The 18,232-nt window shown below is 44.5% G+C and overlaps 2 protein-coding genes and 1 long non-coding RNA gene across 4 annotated transcripts in view; 2 read left to right on the top strand and 1 right to left on the bottom strand.

Annotated features, from left to right (window-relative positions):
* Positions 1-4,496, bottom strand: part of LOC144003371 (uncharacterized) — a 24,089-nt gene extending 19,593 nt beyond the window's left edge. Inside the window, exons 1-2 of the long non-coding RNA XR_013278957.1 lie at positions 1,477-4,496; positions 592-1,328 (exon numbers count right to left, since the gene is read on the bottom strand). This is a non-coding gene — a long non-coding RNA (uncharacterized LOC144003371). The remainder of the gene's footprint in view (positions 1-591; positions 1,329-1,476) is intronic.
* LOC144003363 (filamin-C-like) overlaps positions 1-7,048 on the top strand; it is a 20,505-nt gene extending 13,457 nt beyond the window's left edge. For both annotated transcript variants that reach the window (XM_077499522.1, XM_077499523.1), the window contains 17 exons: positions 37-284; positions 655-754; positions 825-965; positions 1,221-1,349; positions 1,495-1,668; positions 1,734-1,895; positions 2,476-2,679; positions 2,742-2,894; positions 3,088-3,210; positions 3,376-3,615; positions 3,781-4,188; positions 4,271-4,386; positions 4,941-5,073; positions 5,149-5,325; positions 5,431-5,649; positions 6,098-6,307; positions 6,538-7,048. In XM_077499522.1, the coding sequence (XP_077355648.1) occupies positions 37-284; positions 655-754; positions 825-965; positions 1,221-1,349; positions 1,495-1,668; positions 1,734-1,895; positions 2,476-2,679; positions 2,742-2,894; positions 3,088-3,210; positions 3,376-3,615; positions 3,781-4,188; positions 4,271-4,386; positions 4,941-5,073; positions 5,149-5,325; positions 5,431-5,649; positions 6,098-6,307; positions 6,538-6,725 (3,125 nt within the window). In that variant the 3' untranslated portion in view covers positions 6,726-7,048. The remainder of the gene's footprint in view (positions 1-36; positions 285-654; positions 755-824; positions 966-1,220; positions 1,350-1,494; positions 1,669-1,733; positions 1,896-2,475; positions 2,680-2,741; positions 2,895-3,087; positions 3,211-3,375; positions 3,616-3,780; positions 4,189-4,270; positions 4,387-4,940; positions 5,074-5,148; positions 5,326-5,430; positions 5,650-6,097; positions 6,308-6,537) is intronic.
* Positions 7,049-9,304: 2,256 nt separating this feature from the next.
* Positions 9,305-17,046, top strand: LOC144003092 (A-type voltage-gated potassium channel KCND2-like; the record flags this gene model as incomplete). The annotated part of the gene is made up of 4 exons (XM_077498914.1): positions 9,305-10,619; positions 13,774-13,936; positions 14,792-14,887; positions 16,906-17,046. Coding segments are annotated over exons 1-4 (1,512 nt in total), but the record flags the coding sequence as incomplete, so codon positions are not given.
* Between the last annotated feature and the right edge of the window lie 1,186 nt (positions 17,047-18,232).

Below are 18,232 nucleotides of genomic sequence, written 5' to 3' on the forward strand. Positions count from 1 at the left end.
GAATGATCTGACCTTACATGGCATCCATCTCTCCAGGGTCAGGTGTTGGTCCCACCATCCAGATTGGAGAGGAGACAGTTATAACAGTGGATGCAAAGGCTGCCGGGAAAGGCAAGGTCACCTGTAAGGTGTCCACACCGGACGGAGCGGAAATGGACGTGGATGTGGTGGAAAATGCAGATGGGACGTTTGACATTTACTACACCGCACCGGAGCCCGGGAAGTACGTCATCACTATCCGCTTCGGAGGGGAGCACATCCCCAACAGTCCCTTTCACGTACTGGTGAGTCCCACACAAGCATCTGATCACTAATTAACATGGATGTGAGCGCATTAATGTCTTAACATTGTGGTGAAGGTCCTCATTAACATACTAATTCTTCAACATCCAGTGCGGTCTGGTGGACTAATTTCTGTGTTATTGTTGAAGTGTTGTCTTCTTCCCATCAGGCCACTGGTGAGGGGCTGAGTGAACTCTGGCCACTTCTTACTAACGAGCCGCATGTCTCTTCTGCATGATCGGCCGCTAAAGCCACGCCTGTGTGATCCTGAAGGTGGCGCTCTTCACCACCATGCATTAATGTGCTTACCCACACGAAACGTGCTGTAAAATTCTTTCAGGCATGTATAGTTGTTTGACTCCGTCTCTCCAGGCAACCAACGATCCCATGATCCCCGTCAATGGCATGGAGGCCATGCTCCGGCCCTTTAGTCTGGTCATTCCCTTCACTGTGCAGACAGGAGAAATCACGGGTGAGCCCGCTTTTAGTTGGACTCCTTGGTGTGTGGGCCGGTGTTAATTCAATCACTGTACGCCACGCAGGTGAAGTGCGAATGCCATCCGGTCGCACGGCTCACCCACATATTGCCGACAACAAGGATGGCACCGTCACAGTCAAGTACTCGCCAAGCGAGCGCGGTCTACATGAGATGGACATTAAATACGACGGCCAGCACATCCCAGGTACTCTAATTTCTCACCAGAGAAGATAAGAGAACAATGAGTACAACAGCCATATCAATAACATAAGATTAATAGTCCCCAAATTACAGCAACAATGACGTTCAAGTCAAGTCAAGCTGATAAACGTGAAGGTGCAATGGTGCAATGGTCAAATACAACATAGATGTGGATGAGACAATTGTAAATTATCCTGGCTATGAGCTTTTTTTAAAAAAGAAAGGAAAAAACAGTTTGTAACTTCCCTGTACACTGCAGGAAGTCCGCTTCAGTTCTTTGTGGATGCCATTAATAGTGGTCACGTGACAGCGTATGGCCCTGGTTTGAGCCATGGGGTGGCCAACTTACCTGCGACATTCACCATTGCTACCAAGGATGCCGGAGAAGGTAAGACAGTGGAAAAACATCAACAAACATTCTTTAATTACAATGGTACTCTAACTGATGAATATAATTCTTTGCATGACTATATTCTCTGTGAGAAGTGCTATATGGGTAAATTGTATTTACTAACTTCATTCTGATGGCGTAGGTGGTTTGTCTCTGGCGGTGGAAGGACCTTCCAAAGCTGAGATCAGCTGCAAGGACAACAAAGACGGCACCTGCACCGTGTCCTACCTGCCCACAGCACCCGGCGACTACATCATCATCGTCAAGTTTGATGACAAACACATCGCCGGCAGCCCGTTCACCGCCAAGATCACCGGTAGGAGAGTGAACGGCTAGTTTCCCCCTTTTTCCTGATTCTGAAGCTTGTGTTGGTGTCTCCAGGAGATGATCCTTTCGCCATGTCTCAGCTCAACGTCGGCACGGCGACCGATGTCTCCTTGAGGATCATGGAGACAGACCTGGGCTGTCTGACGGCGACCATTCAAGCGCCATCAGGAAGCGAAGAGGCATGCCTGCTTAAGAGACTTCCCAACAGACACATTGGTGAGTTGGCTAAGCAGCAGAGCTAAGTCTGAAAGACTTCAAGTTTAACTCATTCACTGCCTTTGACAAGTATACTTGTCAATTGTATTTTTTAGAGCGGTGCTAAATGGGGGCGAATCTGAGCATGCTCCACTGTAAATATCAAACTTGGAAACAACTTTACTGATGCCCAACCACCGGTAGATGACATCATTGCCCCATTTTATAGGAAATAAACACAGTTTCAGAGTCCATGGGAGAAATGGCTGTATTTTGGCAAACCTACATTTTTCTGCTGTCAATTATAAAAGAACGGGACGGGACAAAAAGTAGGGAGTCTATTCTATTTGGTAGATTCGGTTTATATATAATTATTGAATGTAATATCACGTGAGTATTGGAAATGTAAAAATTTTCTATAATGACTGGCAGTGAATGAGTTTTAAAAATAAAAAATAAAAAATAAAAAACAACACACTTGAATTCTGACTTGACTTAACCCAAGTAATGACTAAACTTGCTTGAAATCTGAAAACCTCTGTTAACTAGATATTTACTAACTGTTGTGGAAATGCACGCCATTCATCTGTTATTTTTTCAGGCATCTCATTCACGCCCAAGGAAGTGGGCGAGCATGTGGTGAGTGTGAAGAAGGGCGGCACACACGTGACCAACAGCCCATTTAAGATCATGGTGGCGCAGTCCGAGATTGGTGATGCCAGCAAGGTGAAAGTGTTCGGTGCGGGACTGTTGGAGGGACGCACATTCGAGGTGGCACAGTTCATCGTCGATACCAGAACTGCTGGTATGCCGAAATTTGCCCACTTCATGCCTGCACTTTCTAAGCGAGCGTGTGTGTTGAGGCAGGTTACGGAGGTCTGGGTCTGTCCATCGAGGGTCCAAGCAAGGTGGACATTAACTGCGAGGATGTGGAGGATGGCACGTGTCGCGTCACTTACTGTCCTAGTGAGCCTGGAAACTACATAATTAACATCAAGTTTGCCGACCAGCACGTTCCAGGTACACGCCCTCTAACCAATGCCCCAACTTACAAGTTTTTTGCATCATGAGCCGCCACTTGCTTAATGAAATGTACAACATCAAATTACGAAAACGGGAGCATGGGAGAGATGCTAACAACTGAACTAAATGTGTGGTAATGACCAATCATCACAGCCATAACTTCTTCCTGTGTGCATTTCCCTGGCAACAGGAAGTCCTTTCACCGTTAAAGTGTTTGGCGAAGGCAGGATGAAGGAGAGCATCACCAGGAAGCGCCAGGCACCCGCCATCGCCACCGTGGGAAGCACATGTGACCTCAACCTCAAGATCCCAGGTAAGCTGTGACATTTCTGAATCTACCCACTTCCTGCATTCTTATTTTATTTTGTAGTTAAAGGTAATGAATGAATCAAGGTCAAAGTACAGATGAATGACATTTCGATTGAAGTATAGTAAAGTATTTATTTGTGCACTATTGCTGACCTCTCGTGTTGTGCAGGCAACTGGTTTCAGATGGTTTCGGCACAAGAGCGGGTGACTCGCACATTCACGCGTAGCAGCCACACATACACGCGCACTGAGCGCACTGAAATCAGCAAGACGCGTGGCGGTGAGACCAAGCGAGAGGTCCGCGTGGAGGAGAGCACGCAAGTCGGCGACCCATTTAGGGACGTCTTTGGAGATTTCATGGGACGGGAGAGTCTGAGCAGCTTTGGTGGGAAATCACCACCTCAGGAGGGTACGTGTGACAACTGGATAAGGGAAATAAAATAATAGCTGGCTGATTGGTAGGATGTAGGTTTTAATTGTAGATCAGTTCTGCTGATAGTTTAAGGCCACCATAGATTAAAGGAAAAATGACCGCCACCTATTACTCTAAGCTGGAAAGATTTCCCTCACTCAGGTGAACCAGCGCACCAGGAGATGGCGGCTCAGGTGACAAGCCCGGGCGGCAAGTGCGAGGATGCAGAGATCATCCGCGGTGAGGATAGCACGTACAGCGTCCGCTTCGTGCCGCAGGAAATGGGCGCGCACGTGGTGGACGTCAAGTATCGCGGACAACACGTTCCCGGAAGCCCCTTCCAGTTCACTGTGGGGCCCCTGGGAGAAGGCGGCGCCCACAAGGTGCGTGCAGGCGGCACCGGGCTGGAGCGAGGCGTGGCCGGCATCCCAGCCGAGTTCAGCATCTGGACCAGGGAGGCAGGTGCGGGTGGGCTCTCCATAGCAGTGGAGGGTCCCAGCAAGGCAGAGATTGCCTTTGAGGACCGCAAGGATGGATCCTGCGGTGTCTCCTATGTGGTCCAAGAGCCCGGTGAGACCAGCTTCATGTCAAGCACAACTTCTCCCAATTTGGTTTTCACACGCTGATCTTCATGTTGATTTTCTCCCAACAGGAGACTATGAGGTCTCCATCAAGTTCAATGATGAACACGTGCCAGACTCGCCCTTCATGGTCCCCATAGCCAGTTTGTCTGAGGACGCCCGCCGCCTCACCATCACCAGCCTTCAGGTGAGACCCCAAGTTTTTATCCGCATTTTTCAGTTCAGGTCAGCAGTAGGGAATCACTTTTCTGCCACCCGGAAGTATCCTGCCGTACATTCTCTCCTAACATTCCAAAATGATCTATAGCAGGGTTCAATAATTCCGGTCCTCAAGGTCCAGAGTCCTGCAGGTTTTAGATATTTCCACCTACCAACACACCTGATACTATAGATCAGGCATGCTGATGAGCTGATTATATGAATCAGGTGTATTAGTGGGCAGAAACATTTAAAACCTGCAGGACTCCGGACCTCGAGGACCGGAATTGGTGAACCCTGGACTATAGTCTAGACCACAGCTCTCAAACTCCAGTCCTCGAGGGCCGCAGTCCTGCATGTTTGAGAGGTTTCTCTCCTCAAACACACATCAGCAAGCTCGGCCGGAAACTGATAATGATCCTCATATGATTCAGCTGTGTTTGAGGAGAGAAACCTCTAAAACATGCAGGACTGCGGCCCTCAAGGACTAGAGTTTGATACCTGTGGCCTAGACTGTTAGAGCATGGTCCTGATGTCCTCTAGGACTCTGGACTAAAGGTGAACCAGGAAGCATCCTTTGCAGTGCAGCTGAACGGAGCTCGAGGTGTCATCGATGCCAAGATTCACACGCCTTCCGGAGCCACGGAGGAATGTTTGATCACCCAGCTCGACGGCGGTAAGATTTCTGCCTCTGCTTTTGGGGACCATGCCTTCAGAAACTGTCCAGAAAGAAATGACTGTCTGTCAGCAGATCAGTACGCCATTAGGTTCATCCCCAAAGAGAACGGAGTCCACTCCATCGACGTCCGCTTCGGTGGCAGTCACGTGCCTGGGAGCCCTTTCAAGATTCGTGTGGGAGAGCCGGGTCAGGTGGGAGACCCCAGCAGGGTGTCTGCTTCTGGGCTGGGCCTGGAGAACGGGACCACGGGTGAGCAAGAAGTTGAATATAGTCATTCATTAGTTGAAGTAAGTCCCAAGTCTTGAAATTGTCAACTTAAACCTGACTCGAGTCTACTGGTGTGTCCCATGGTAGGGGTGGCTTCAGAGTTCATGGTGAACACGTGTAACGCCGGCAGCGGGGCTCTGTCAGTGACCATCGACGGTCCCTCGAAAGTCCAGATGAGCTGTCAGGAATGTTCTGAGGGCTACCTGGTGTCTTACACCCCTATGGCCCCCGGGAGCTACCTGATCTCCGTTAAGTATGCGGGAGCCCAGCACATCGTCGGCAGCCCCTTCAAGGCGAAGGTCTCAGGTGGGGTTGGACCACAACGCCAAGTACAGCTTTCCCTCAGCTCAATAAACATGCAAGACAGTAAAGTTTACTGTATATGCAGATTAGTAACATCAGACACCATGTGCACAAAGAAAACTAGCTCACCCCACTTGCCAAAAGAGCTAAAGATTCGAGACTTAAGATCCGGTTCTTCTTTCTACAGTTTTCGTCTGTTGTGGACATTGTTTTGAGATTCAGGACTCCTGAATCCTCTGTCCAAAGTCTTCGAACGAATTTTTCCCTGTGACCTCTTAGCCCAAGTCTATGTAGCACCGTTTTAGAAAAGCCTTGTTTAAGAAGCTTACTAGAGCTGATTACCTAAAAGTATTTTTCATAACATGTAAATAACATTTTGGCAGTTGAGCTGAGGGAGGTCTAATATAAACATCCGCCGCTCAAATCGTCATCATGTTGTTTACATTCTCAGGTCCTAACTTATCCGGAGGTCCCAATCTTCATGAAACTTCATCAGTCCTAGTGGAAACTGTCAACAAGTCATCATCTGGGATGGCAGGGGCCTTCGCTTCCCTGCCCAAATTCTCCTCAGATGCCAGTAAGGTGCTCTCCAGGGGGGCCGGCCTGTCCAAGGCCTTTGTGGGCCAGAAGAATTCCTTCATGGTAGACTGCAGCAAAGCAGGTAGGTGTCTTATCCTCATACTCCTCATGTTCCTAATTGTACTTATGGTTGTTATGGTTCTTTTTGCCTCAATGTTTCTGATGGTTCATTGATGTGGTCCACTTTTGTTCATTGTCGTAAAAAACATTTTTCGTGAGTTTGTTTTTTTAGACCCTAATGACACTTTTGTAGCTATTTCATGAGACTGCCAGAAAATAAGTAGCCCTTGATGGTATGTGGTGTTTTTGCAGGAAGCAACATGCTGATGGTGGGGGTCCATGGTCCCAAGGCCCCATGCGAGGAGGTCTATGTGAAGCACGCAGGTCACAGGATGTACAATGTGACGTACACTGTCAAAGAAGTAGGAAACTACATCCTCATGGTCAAGTGGGGTGACGCCCACATACCCGGAAGCCCTTTTCACGTCACTGTACCGTGAAATTTTCTCCTCTTCAAAGTTCTCTTTAGACAAATCAAATTAGTAGAGCTGTGATAAAACTGTGATTTTATTTTATTTTTTTTTTGTAATGAACTTTTGCTCTCTCTGCATAAGATTTGACAGACAGGAAGTGACAAAGGAAGTCTTATTGTAGCTTTATGAAAGCCATGATTGTTTGATAAATTTAATAAAAATAATAGAATTAATAATAATAAAGGTTTCACGACCATCAGCTTGTCATTTTGATTGGAAACAATTATATTGAATTGTAGGTGGCACCCTCTTTTCATTCGCTGTAGATGCGCACAACTTTAAGTGTAACACTTTTTGATAGGGCAGCAGGGTGCGATAGTGGATAATATGGCTGCCTCCGAGTTCTCAGGTTCATCGTTTGAAGCTTGGCTCCAGATTTCCTTTGTGGAGGTTTTTTATTTTTGTGTCCATTGTTACCGATCCATTGCTTATATGTGCCGAGCCTGCCGACATTGATTGACGACCAGTCAATTGTTTGTCTATTTGTGGCATGACAATTGGCCGTCTGTTATTTATGTGTGCACTGAGTCCTGACAGTGATGACCAGTCAATTGTCAATTTTGTGCCCTTGGCATCAAGGGGGTTTGGCCAGCAGGTAGCAGTAGAGACTTAATTCATACGTTAATCATTCTTATCCTTTCCAATAGAGGGCAGTCCAGAACCATTCAAAGTACAGTAATCCAAATGAATGTCTCAATTTCTAAGAATAGATTTCCCTCATTTAACCCAACGCATTTCTCAAACGGGACACATTTCGTCCTCTTCTCTTCATTATTCTCCCATCCAGCCCCAACAAGAAAAGACTTCCTCATGTATAGCCTATCCCTGCTTCTCATCCCCAATTATTTGCCGACTAAATCCTCTGAAACTACCCAACAGCATCCCATAATAGTCTGTGTAGAAAATTAAATAACTAGTGTGAGTATTTACTCCCATCAACGCAGTCTTAATTTGGAGCATATTTGACTATGGAGCAGAATGGGACCACGGAGAGTAAAATTCACTAGTCCTCACTCAGCAGCCGTTACAGTATACACGCACACAAACACAAGAAAAGTTCCCAAAAGTGATTTAAAGTTGTCATTGTTTTCTTGATTCTCCCTCATGAGGAAACTTTAGTCTTGTGTCTGTCGTTATGTGTCATTACGTTCACTGAATGCTGTGGTCATTATGAGGATGCTGTTGCCACAGCGATGCCCCTTTCCTCCCTCCCTCACCGTTTGCTCCTGAGGTGGAAATGTGTGTGAACGTGCATCTATGTCCCTGTGCTTTAAGTGTGTGTGTAATTGTGTGTGTGTGCTAGTCTAGTTTCTAGCCTTTCTCCCTAAGTCCTTGTACTCCTGGTTCAGTCCTCCTATACAGTATTAGCTAGGGATGGATAGCGTGCCCTTGGACTAAACTGGCCACGGGGCTGAATGTGTAAAAAACTGCAGTATCTATAATGTTCAACAACCCTCAAGCCATCTACTGGAGCCAGGGATCAGACAGCCAAGGTCCCTCCCCACATTTGGCCGCCGCCCAGCACACAGTGCACACCTTGACCCCTCCTACAGGTGGTTAGCCCAAGGGAAGGGGCACCCATGTTGCCGCTTAGGCTGTGCCCAGCCAGGCTCCATAGGAGTGGACCTGACCACCAAGCATTCGTCAATGAGCCCCGCCTCTTGGCCTGGCTCCAGAGGGGGACCCCAGTGACCTGCATTCAGGCGAGGGAAAACTAAGTCCAAAGTTGCTGTGCGTCATGGGAGGTCTTTGAGTCATGCTTCATCTGGTCCCTCACCTAAGACCCGTTTACTATCGGTGACCCATAAAGCCCCAGGCAACTTAGCTCCGGCCTTTGGGACACACAAACCTCTCCACCACGATAAAGTGACGGCTCAAGGAGGGTGCATTATTCTTTTTATTTAACATTCTTGTTGTAGTTGCAAGACAAGTACATTATTTGTTCTAATATTTTTATGTTTTCTCTCAAAAAAAAAATAAAAAAATAAAAATACACACAAGAATACTGTACGGGATCGATAAATAGTGTTGTTAAAGGGTAGAAGTTAAAATCTTAATACCATTCTGTAGTCCCAGATGTTCTTCTAGCCCTAATCCTCCCAGCTCCAATCGTCTTCCTTTCAGAGATCTTTTACTCTTATTGTCCCAAGTTCTTCTGATCTAAATCCTCTTCTAGTCTAGTGCTAGTACTTTAGTTCTTTTCGAGTCCTGTATGCTATAGTGGTGGCTTCATGTTTGTTTGCGCCTCGTCGTCTTTTCTTTTGCATTGCAAAGCCATTGTGACTAAAAATAGAGACAGAATAAAGCAGAATTCAATGAACGTCTCCTCAGGGAGGGGAGGGAGTGAGGGGGGCTTGGCATCTTTCGACTTCATTTTTACAAACAAAGTCACACTTCCTATTTTCAAACAGATGAGTGCACACACACGCACGCACAGAAAGATCCGGAGGAGGTAGGCGGTCCAGGGGGAGGAATTACATGCCTTGGGGGAGGTCCTGAGAGGGGGAGCAGGGCATCCATCACTTGTGTAATACCAAGCCAGCTGCTCGACCTCTCCAGGAGCAGAGTGGAAGCTGTGTCTGGCAAAGAAGAGGAGTCTTCGAGGGAGCGCATCAAACCTTTGTCCTGATGAGTGTGTGCACCTCCTGTACCGTCTGAAACCTCTGCCGTCCGTCCTGATGAGCGTGTGCACCTCCTGTACCGTCTGAAACCTCTGCCGTCCAACTTCACTCAACAGACTTCTGCAACCATGGCCGCAGGGGTGACGGCGTGGCTGCCACTGGCTCGTGCGGCGGCAGTGGGTTGGATGCCCCTGGCCAGTGTGCCCATGCCAGCGGTCCCGCCAGAAGGACGGCGTGGGAAAGACAACGTCCTCATCCTCAACGTGAGTGGACGTAGATTCCAGACATGGCGGGATACTCTAGAGCGCTACCCGGACACTCTTCTGGGGAGCTCAGAGAAGGATTTCTTCTTCCAGCAGGAGAGCAACGAATTCTTCTTTGACCGCGACCCAAGCTTGTTCCGCTACATCCTGAACTTCTACCAAATGGGGAAGTTACACTTCCCACGGCATGAGTGCATCGCCGCCTTCGACGAGGAGCTCACTTTCTTCGGTATCATCCCGGAGGTGATCGGGGACTGCTGTTACGAGGACTACAAAGACCGACGAAGGGAGAACCAGGAGCGCCTCCAGGATGACGAGGAGTCAGATCCGAGCAATGAGCCCATCACGGCAGATTTGAACTTCCGGGAGTCCCTGTGGCGAGCCTTTGAGAACCCATACACGTCCACCATGGCACTGGTGCTCTATTATGTTACAGGGTTCTTCATTGCTGTGTCCGTTCTCGCCAATGTTCTAGAGACAGTCCCATGTGGGGCAAGGTTCGAATTTGCAAAGTCCAATTCGTGCGGCGAGCGCTACGCCTTGGCCTTCTTCTGCATGGACACGGCCTGCGTGCTTATTTTCACAGTTGAGTACGTCCTCCGCCTGGTGGCCGCACCCAGCCGCTTCAAGTTTGTCAAGAGCATCATGTCGCTCATCGACGTGGTGGCCATCATGCCGTACTACATCGGCTTGGTCATGCCCGAGAACGAAGATGTGAGCGGCGCCTTTGTCACACTTAGGGTGTTTCGCGTCTTCCGGATTTTCAAGTTCTCGCGCCATTCGGCTGGTCTTCGCATCCTGGGCTACACACTGAAGAGTTGTGCCTCCGAGCTGGGCTTTCTGCTCTTCTCACTCACCATGGCCATCATCATCTTCGCCACTGTCATGTTCTATGCAGAGAAGAGCTCCAAGGGCTCCGCCTTCACTTCTATCCCCGCCGCCTTCTGGTACACCATCGTAACCATGACCACACTCGGGTAGGTGATGCACACTTTCTGGTACGACACTTTGGTAATTGATGCATTGCTAACCTCGTGGTTTGACACTCGTTTAGTTGATATTGAGACACTTAAGTAGTTGATGCAGACGGGTGCAATACTCTGGTAGATCATGGCGACTTTGTGGTAGGACCCTGGAGTAGATCATACTGAGACACTTGGATAGCTCATGCTTACTGTCTGGTAGGTGATGCTGACTAATAATTTTGAATACTCGGAGAGGTGATACTGAGACTCTTGAATTGGTGATACTGATTTTGCAGAGAGACATTTGGGTAGATGATGCTAACCTTGTCATATTGAGACTTTTGGGTATGTGATATCGACTTTGTGGTAGGACCCTGAAATAGTTGATGCACACTTTGTGGTACAACACTCCAGTAGGTGATGCCGAGACAAAAAGGTATGACGCTGACTTTGCAGTGGCACAATTGGCACCCCAGTGGCAGACCCTCAGGTGATGCACACATATTGTTAAGACGCTGGATTGGGAGGGGAAAAAAAAAGTCACTCAGGTAGGTGCAGACTTTGGCAGGTAAGACCGACTTTGTGGTATGCTACGTTCAGTCAATCAGGTTGGTAATGTAGAGCACTGGTGTCTGTAAACTTTCTGTTAGGACGCACAGGTAGGGCATGCAAACTGTCTGATAGGATCCTCAGACAGACAATGACAACACTCAGCGAGGTGCTGCTGATACAGTTGTTAAATGGTCCATATTGACATTGAGGTCCAATCGGCTCATGGTGTCAACTGGTGGATGTTGTCATAGTTACGGCAAGAAGCAGCAACCTCATCTCAATGCATTATGTCAGCTGCACTGCGACTTGTGTGTACACAATACACGTGCGTGTGTTTTAGTGTGTACATGTGGCTCATGTTTCAGTGATACACCTGCCGATGGGTGCCCACACACATGTATTATTTAGTCACATGACCCATGCTGCGATAGGATCACCCTACGCGAACATTAAAAAAAAAAAAAAACACAAAGCCTAATCTGCTGTTCACGCTGCTAATCTAATTAGATCAGGTTCTTTTTAATTGGTTGCTTAATGAAGAGCTACAATTACTTGTGGGCTGTGGTGTTGCATCATTAGCTTCGTTTCCATGGAAATATCATCATTGCTTAAGGTAAAGCATACCCTGCAAAGGCTTGTGGGCGGGGAGTAGTGTGTAATCGTGTGTCCCGGTGTACCTGATCACAGTCACCTGGCCGCAACATGTGAGCGCAGACACAATATGTTGCATCACAGTGAACACGTGGAGTTGTGTTGTAGTGGGTGATCGTCAAAGATGGTTGCCGGCATCCCGTTGTAAATAAGAAAGCAGTGTTATGCACGTTTCAGCTAGAATAGCTTCATAAGTGAACACAACCAGGGCTCGACACTGCGAGCATCTAACTTGCAAATGCGGCCAACTTTCAAGTGCGTGTTGGTGAAAAAAATAAATAAAAATTAATACCGCTCACGGCGCGAGGGCATGAATGCTCCCTCTGCAGTATGTTTAAAACGTACAATCGAAAGTCGCCGTGTCCTCCGCTGGCTCTCCCTTACCAACGAGAGTGCGCCAACTCAATCAAATAGAATTTGAGTGAAAAATAACCCGCTGCAATGTGATTGGTTGGCTACTTCCTGATCAGGCACAGCATACGCGTACACGCGCAGACTACAATTTACATACAAACATATGGCGCTTTTCCTTCGGACCGGTTCCACACCGAAGCGGCATTTTTTGTCATCGGATGTTAGTGTCTCCATGCTTTTTCGGGGCCGAGCGGTTCCGTTGTAACCGCTGTTTAGAACCTTTTCGGCAGTGCTTCTGCAGCGCCGGTCCTCACGAGACGAGAGGGGCCGGGTAGTACCTGTCATCTGATTGATCAACAGCAACGCAGTAAGCAAGCTTGGCTTGGACAGGTCAAACGATACAGATGAAAAGAGCAGGGGAACATCGGCCGAGGAGCAGGTGAGGAGAAAAAAAATAAAAAATCTGACTTTTACTGAGCTAAACAAATCACGAGTTACGTTATAAGAAATTATTGACTTGTTTTGATAGTCACTGCTGTAGCAGGCAAACCTCGTGTTCCAATAAAATATTTTGCAAATATATCGAGTTGCGTATACCTAAGGTCATGCTGTACTTCCACAAAAAATGGTGTGACCAAATCCTGTGCGACCAACTAAAAATCTTACTCGCACCAGTGATACCAGTGGAAAGGTTAGTGTAGAGCCCTGACAACACGGCCTCAGGCAACTTTTACCAGAGGTCAGAATAAGCCTCATACAGCTATTAGTCGAGTTAAACAAGACATAAGTCAAATAGTTTGTTCACATTAAAGGTCTTGAAATTCACTGGACATATGATGGGAAGTCATAACCAAGTCTATACTGATAAGTATTGATCATTATGGTTAAACCGTTATGCCTCTTGGTTTTTTTTGCATTATGTGTTAATTTTTACATGTATTGTTATTTCCATACTGATTATGACGATTTTATAGATCGTTGTAATCTATAGATTTTTATATTAAGTGTTACTTTTATAAGGATATTGATTACATTGATTGAGTTTTATATATGGATTGTTATTCTTATATTTAGTGCTATGAATATCATTTTTATACTGATTGTTATGCTGATACTTATTGTTGTGAATATCTTGATTACAGCAGATGAGGCGTTCAAAATCATCGTCAGTCGGGATTTTGGAAAGCTGGCTTTGTCACATAATTAGCAAGGGAGAGTGAGCACGGTTCATTACCTTATTAGTGCTGGTGTCACAGGTCGTTTCCAGAGCCAGGGGTCAGTGGATGTTTGTAAGTATATGACATCGGTCTATCAGTCTCATCTCTGACTGGCTGCAAACCTTTTCTCACCTTGTAAAAAGACACATTTAGTAATTAACTGTGCATGTGTAATCTTCCTCATACACAGCAAAAAAAAAAAAAATTCAGGTAAAACAATTAGTGTGGTGCATTCGGGTGTCCAAAACAAAGCATGGTCTTTGGCTCCACCGTGTGGGCGCAGAAGCAACTGCAAACATCTTACATTGTTTTTTTGTTTTGTTTTTAATTCAGAAAAAGACCAGAAGCACATATTGATTGACTGACCTGGTGAATTATGACCTGTTCCTCAGGTACGGTGACATGGTTCCAAAAACCATCATGGGCAAGATTGTGGGTTCCATTTGTTCGCTAAGCGGTGTGCTGGTCATCGCCCTACCCGTGCCCGTCATTGTGTCCAACTTCAGCCGTATTTACCATCAGAGCCAGCGCGCTGAGAAGAGGCGAGCACAGAAGGTGAGACCGTGCTAGAACAGAACAGGCCGACTTTTGTTAAGCATTTTACCCATTTTTCTCATTGAAATAATTGATTTATTATAATTAGTAAAATACCTAAATATTAGTAAAATAATCAATTTTACAAATGTTAATTTTTATTTATTTCTTAAATAATTGGCAAATCGACCTAAATAAAAAGTAATGATTTTATTAATAAAATAAACTATTTCACATTCACATAACTTTTTGTTTTTAGTGAATGACCTGGGCCCTGTGTCAATTTTAAAAATCAAACTTTCCAGACACTTCTATTCTGAACATTCGTGTGCATGTATTCATAAACAGAAAAGTCGTCTGGCTAGAATTCAAGCAGGAAAGAACGAAGGAGTCAGCGCTTACTTGCGTTACAAACTGCTGGCCGACGCTGAGGTACTAGTACGTGACGCTTCTTTAGTGATGCATGCTGGATGCTTCTTGGCTCTTCCGTCAACAGTTTCTCCTCTACTCTAGCCCACGACTGAAAGAAACTCTTGAAACGTCTTCTTCCACTACACAACATCAAGGACACACTAATAAAACTCTAGCAACATTTTTTCCACTCCTGCCTCCTACTGTATAACAGTACTACAAATTTGTAGGGCAATTTAGCATACTAGAAGAACTACATGTTACTAGTCAAGTAAAGTGTGCACTACTAATGGTACTACTTGTAAGGGGTTAGATAATAGTCACAGCATGCAGTTGTCAACTGTCAAGCGCCCACATAAGTAACATTTAGATGTCTTACTCGCACCTAACCCTGCTCCTGTGCAATGGTGGGCTTACAACGTGGTCATGTGACTGTGACATTGTATGTGTGTGTATGTTCTGAAGGCGTCCAAGGAGGCAGGCCAGGCGCTGCTATACAAGGCCAACGGCACTATGGCGGACCATCATCACCACTTGCTACACTGCCTTGAGAAAACCACGGTGAGCTCATTGGCAAATCTTAGTAAATCTTAGGGCATCAAAACTTTTAGCTCAGAGGCCACCAGTAAAGCTGACATATCGCATCATACCACATGCATACAGATGATTCTTTTGACCCTGACCATACAGATGAGATACAGTAAGTACACTGAATTGTCTAGGACTACTTCTCTTGAAAAAGATATGCATTTATTCTTGACCTGTTGGAATGTATTCGCACCAGATTACTTTTGCAGTTGAAAGTGTGTGGCTTCATTTTTAGAAAATACGTCTCAAAATAAAATGTTAAGGAACCCCCCACAAAAAACAAACAACTTAAAAATATTATAATATAACTTTTCCCTTTAATCTAGAGCTTTTTCTCTGGAGGAATACGACTTCTCGTTAACTCTTTCAACACTTAGTCGTCGTTACTAATATACAGATTAATAAAAAATAATCCACAACATAATACAAATACATTATGTAGCCTACATATATGGCAGTTTATAATAATTATATTATAAATAATTGATACAATGACAGAAACATGAACGCTTGAAATAAAATACATCGTACTCACCAGAAATGCTAATTATTTATCGACAATCCAATCTCTTCTGCTAGCTGAGTTAAGCTAGCTGCTAGCGAGTTGTTGCCGCTCAAAAATGGCGAATATATCCTTTACCGTGTGGGAACAAATCAACCAGCTACAGCGTCGTCCGGCCTATCCTCACAACGTCCAGTTTAACTTGAAAAGTCCGGCTTGAAAATAAATTGTAAAAATTACCGATTTGTTCTAAGGCAGCAGGTGTCCGTAATGAATCACACTCGAGTAGCTCTGATCAACCAATCAGAGCAGAGGACCGAAAAAAAAAAAATATCTGAAATCTGATTGGTTAAGCAAAGACATCAATTTCTTCACTGTGTGTGGGGGGGGGCTGTGTGGAACGTATACTGTCGAAGCTGAAATTTGAGTGGACAAATAATAATAATAATAATAATAATAATAATAATAATAATAATAATAATAATAATAATAATAATAATAATAATAATAATGATTTTCGTAGCTCTAGATTAAACGTACACACACAAATTTCGTAGCCTTAGGACAATCGTAGCGGGACAGGGATCTGTTAAACCTGTGTAGGGGGCGCTATGGAGCCATTTTTCTGTTATCATGTACTGTATGTCGACTTTAAAATATCAAATTTTTCGCCAGGCCTGATGTGTGTGTAAAGTTTGGTGAGTTTTCGTTCACGTTTAGTGTTTCAAAAATGCGATTGTTTGCGGATAATAATAATAATAATAATAATAATAATAATAATAATAATAATAATAATAATAATAATAAGAAGAAGAAGAAGAAGAAGAAGAAGGAGAAGTAGAATTCCTTCAAAAACAATAGGGCTTCCATACGCAACGGCACCGCCGCTGGTGCCGCCGCTACCCTAATAATAATAATAATAATAATAATAATAATAATAATAATAATAATAATAATATTATTATTATTATTATTATTATTATTATTATTATTATTATTATTTATTTTTAGTATTTTTTTATTTAATTATTAATAATAATAATAATAATAATAATAATGATGATTATAATAATACATTTGTCCAATCAGATTCAAGATGTCGTTTACGGGTTAATTTAAAAAAGCACACACACACACACACACACACACACACACACACACACACACACACACACACACCCACACACCCCCCCACACACACACACCCACACACACCCCCACACACACACGCTGAAGTTAATATATCTTTTTCTGAAGCAAAAAATAATAATACGGCTTCATTCTTGTAAGACTGCAACTTTGTTGTTATTAAATTTTAAAAAATATTTAAAAAAATATACAACTGGAATTATTTTCTAAAAGGCATGACTGTGCATATCTGCAGGCATGCATTCTTGTAAGGCTTGATTATTTTCATATTCGTGTTTTTTAATTGACTCACTTGCTTTTACTTTCTTTTCTTGTCAATATATACGAATGAATGGATCAGAACTTGCACTTTGTCGACCACACGTCATTGGAGTGGAGCTGCTCTGAGGAGGCCTTGTTGAAACAGGCCCATTCTCGCTTGTCCTCTTCCTCTTTCTCATCTACCTCGCCACCCACTTTAACTTCCTGCTGTGTCCACACCAAACAAAGAAATTTGGACCCACGCAAGTCCAACACTGGCACCACTCAAGCTCCGCCACAACCACTGAGGTAAAACTGTATGAAAAACATCATTTTAAGCATTCTTTCATATCCTTAATATCCATGATAATGCCCATGTGCTATGCTCTTAAGAATTTACGCATATAGGCCATAAGTTCTCCCCAAACCATGAGTGCCGCTCCACCATACATTCACAAGAAAGTTTTGATGATATTGGCACTATTGCACTAGCTTCATGTTTTCCCACACTACAGTTGTCCAGTAGTGCTGTGAAGTGCTGTTTTGCATATTTTGCATGTTTTCCTGACTTTTAGTTTGACTGACATCATCCGACATCCCTCCACAGTCGCTCCAGTCTGAACGCCAAACTGGAGGAAGCTGTCCCCCTAAATTATGATGGGCCCTGGGTTGCGGCCATCGGTAGTGCACCGCTACACACCACTGTGCCCCAAGGCGATCTCTCCCAGACCTCCAAGAAAGTCTATGATTCGGAGCTCTGAACACTGTCGTGAAGTAAGCTGGACAACCACAATAAAGGAGAAAACTCACGTTTGTCGCTTTTGCGTGTATGCTAATGAGCTTAGCACAAAGACGACTGATGTTCTGTACGGTATTAATGGTACCTATACCAAGATAATAATCTAATCATAATTCAGGTGCTTTTTTTAACATGCTAAGCTGGCTGCTAGCCTCATTCAGGACAGTAGCTACTCAGGTTTGAATTCAAGTTGAAGTTTCACAGCAGAGGCGCTTTAAAAGATGCCTGACCGTTTGTTTATTTTATTGATTTTTTGTTTTTTGCATGAAATGTGACACCTGTGTGAGAAGAAATTTGAGCATTTAATTTGATATACTTCATATCCACCTTAATAGCCCTTTTATTAGTACACACTCCGGTAAGGTTGTAATAGAATGCATAGATTACAAAATCTTCAATTTAATCATATTAACTAATGCAAAAAAAAATTAATGCAACCCACAACAAAAAACGACTGGATCTAGTATTGTCTATGACCTCCATGCAACATGTCTGCTCGGCCTGGAATGAACAAGTTGTCAATCTTTTTCTCAGGGTTTACTTATTTGTGCAAAAATTATTTTAATACATTTAATTAAAAAAAGGAAAAAAAACTCCTTTTTGTGGGTACTAATTAACAAATCTTGTT

This window comes from Festucalex cinctus, chromosome 16 (genome assembly GCF_051991245.1).
Source record: "Festucalex cinctus isolate MCC-2025b chromosome 16, RoL_Fcin_1.0, whole genome shotgun sequence".
In the NCBI taxonomy this organism is placed as follows: domain Eukaryota; kingdom Metazoa; phylum Chordata; class Actinopteri; order Syngnathiformes; family Syngnathidae; genus Festucalex; species Festucalex cinctus.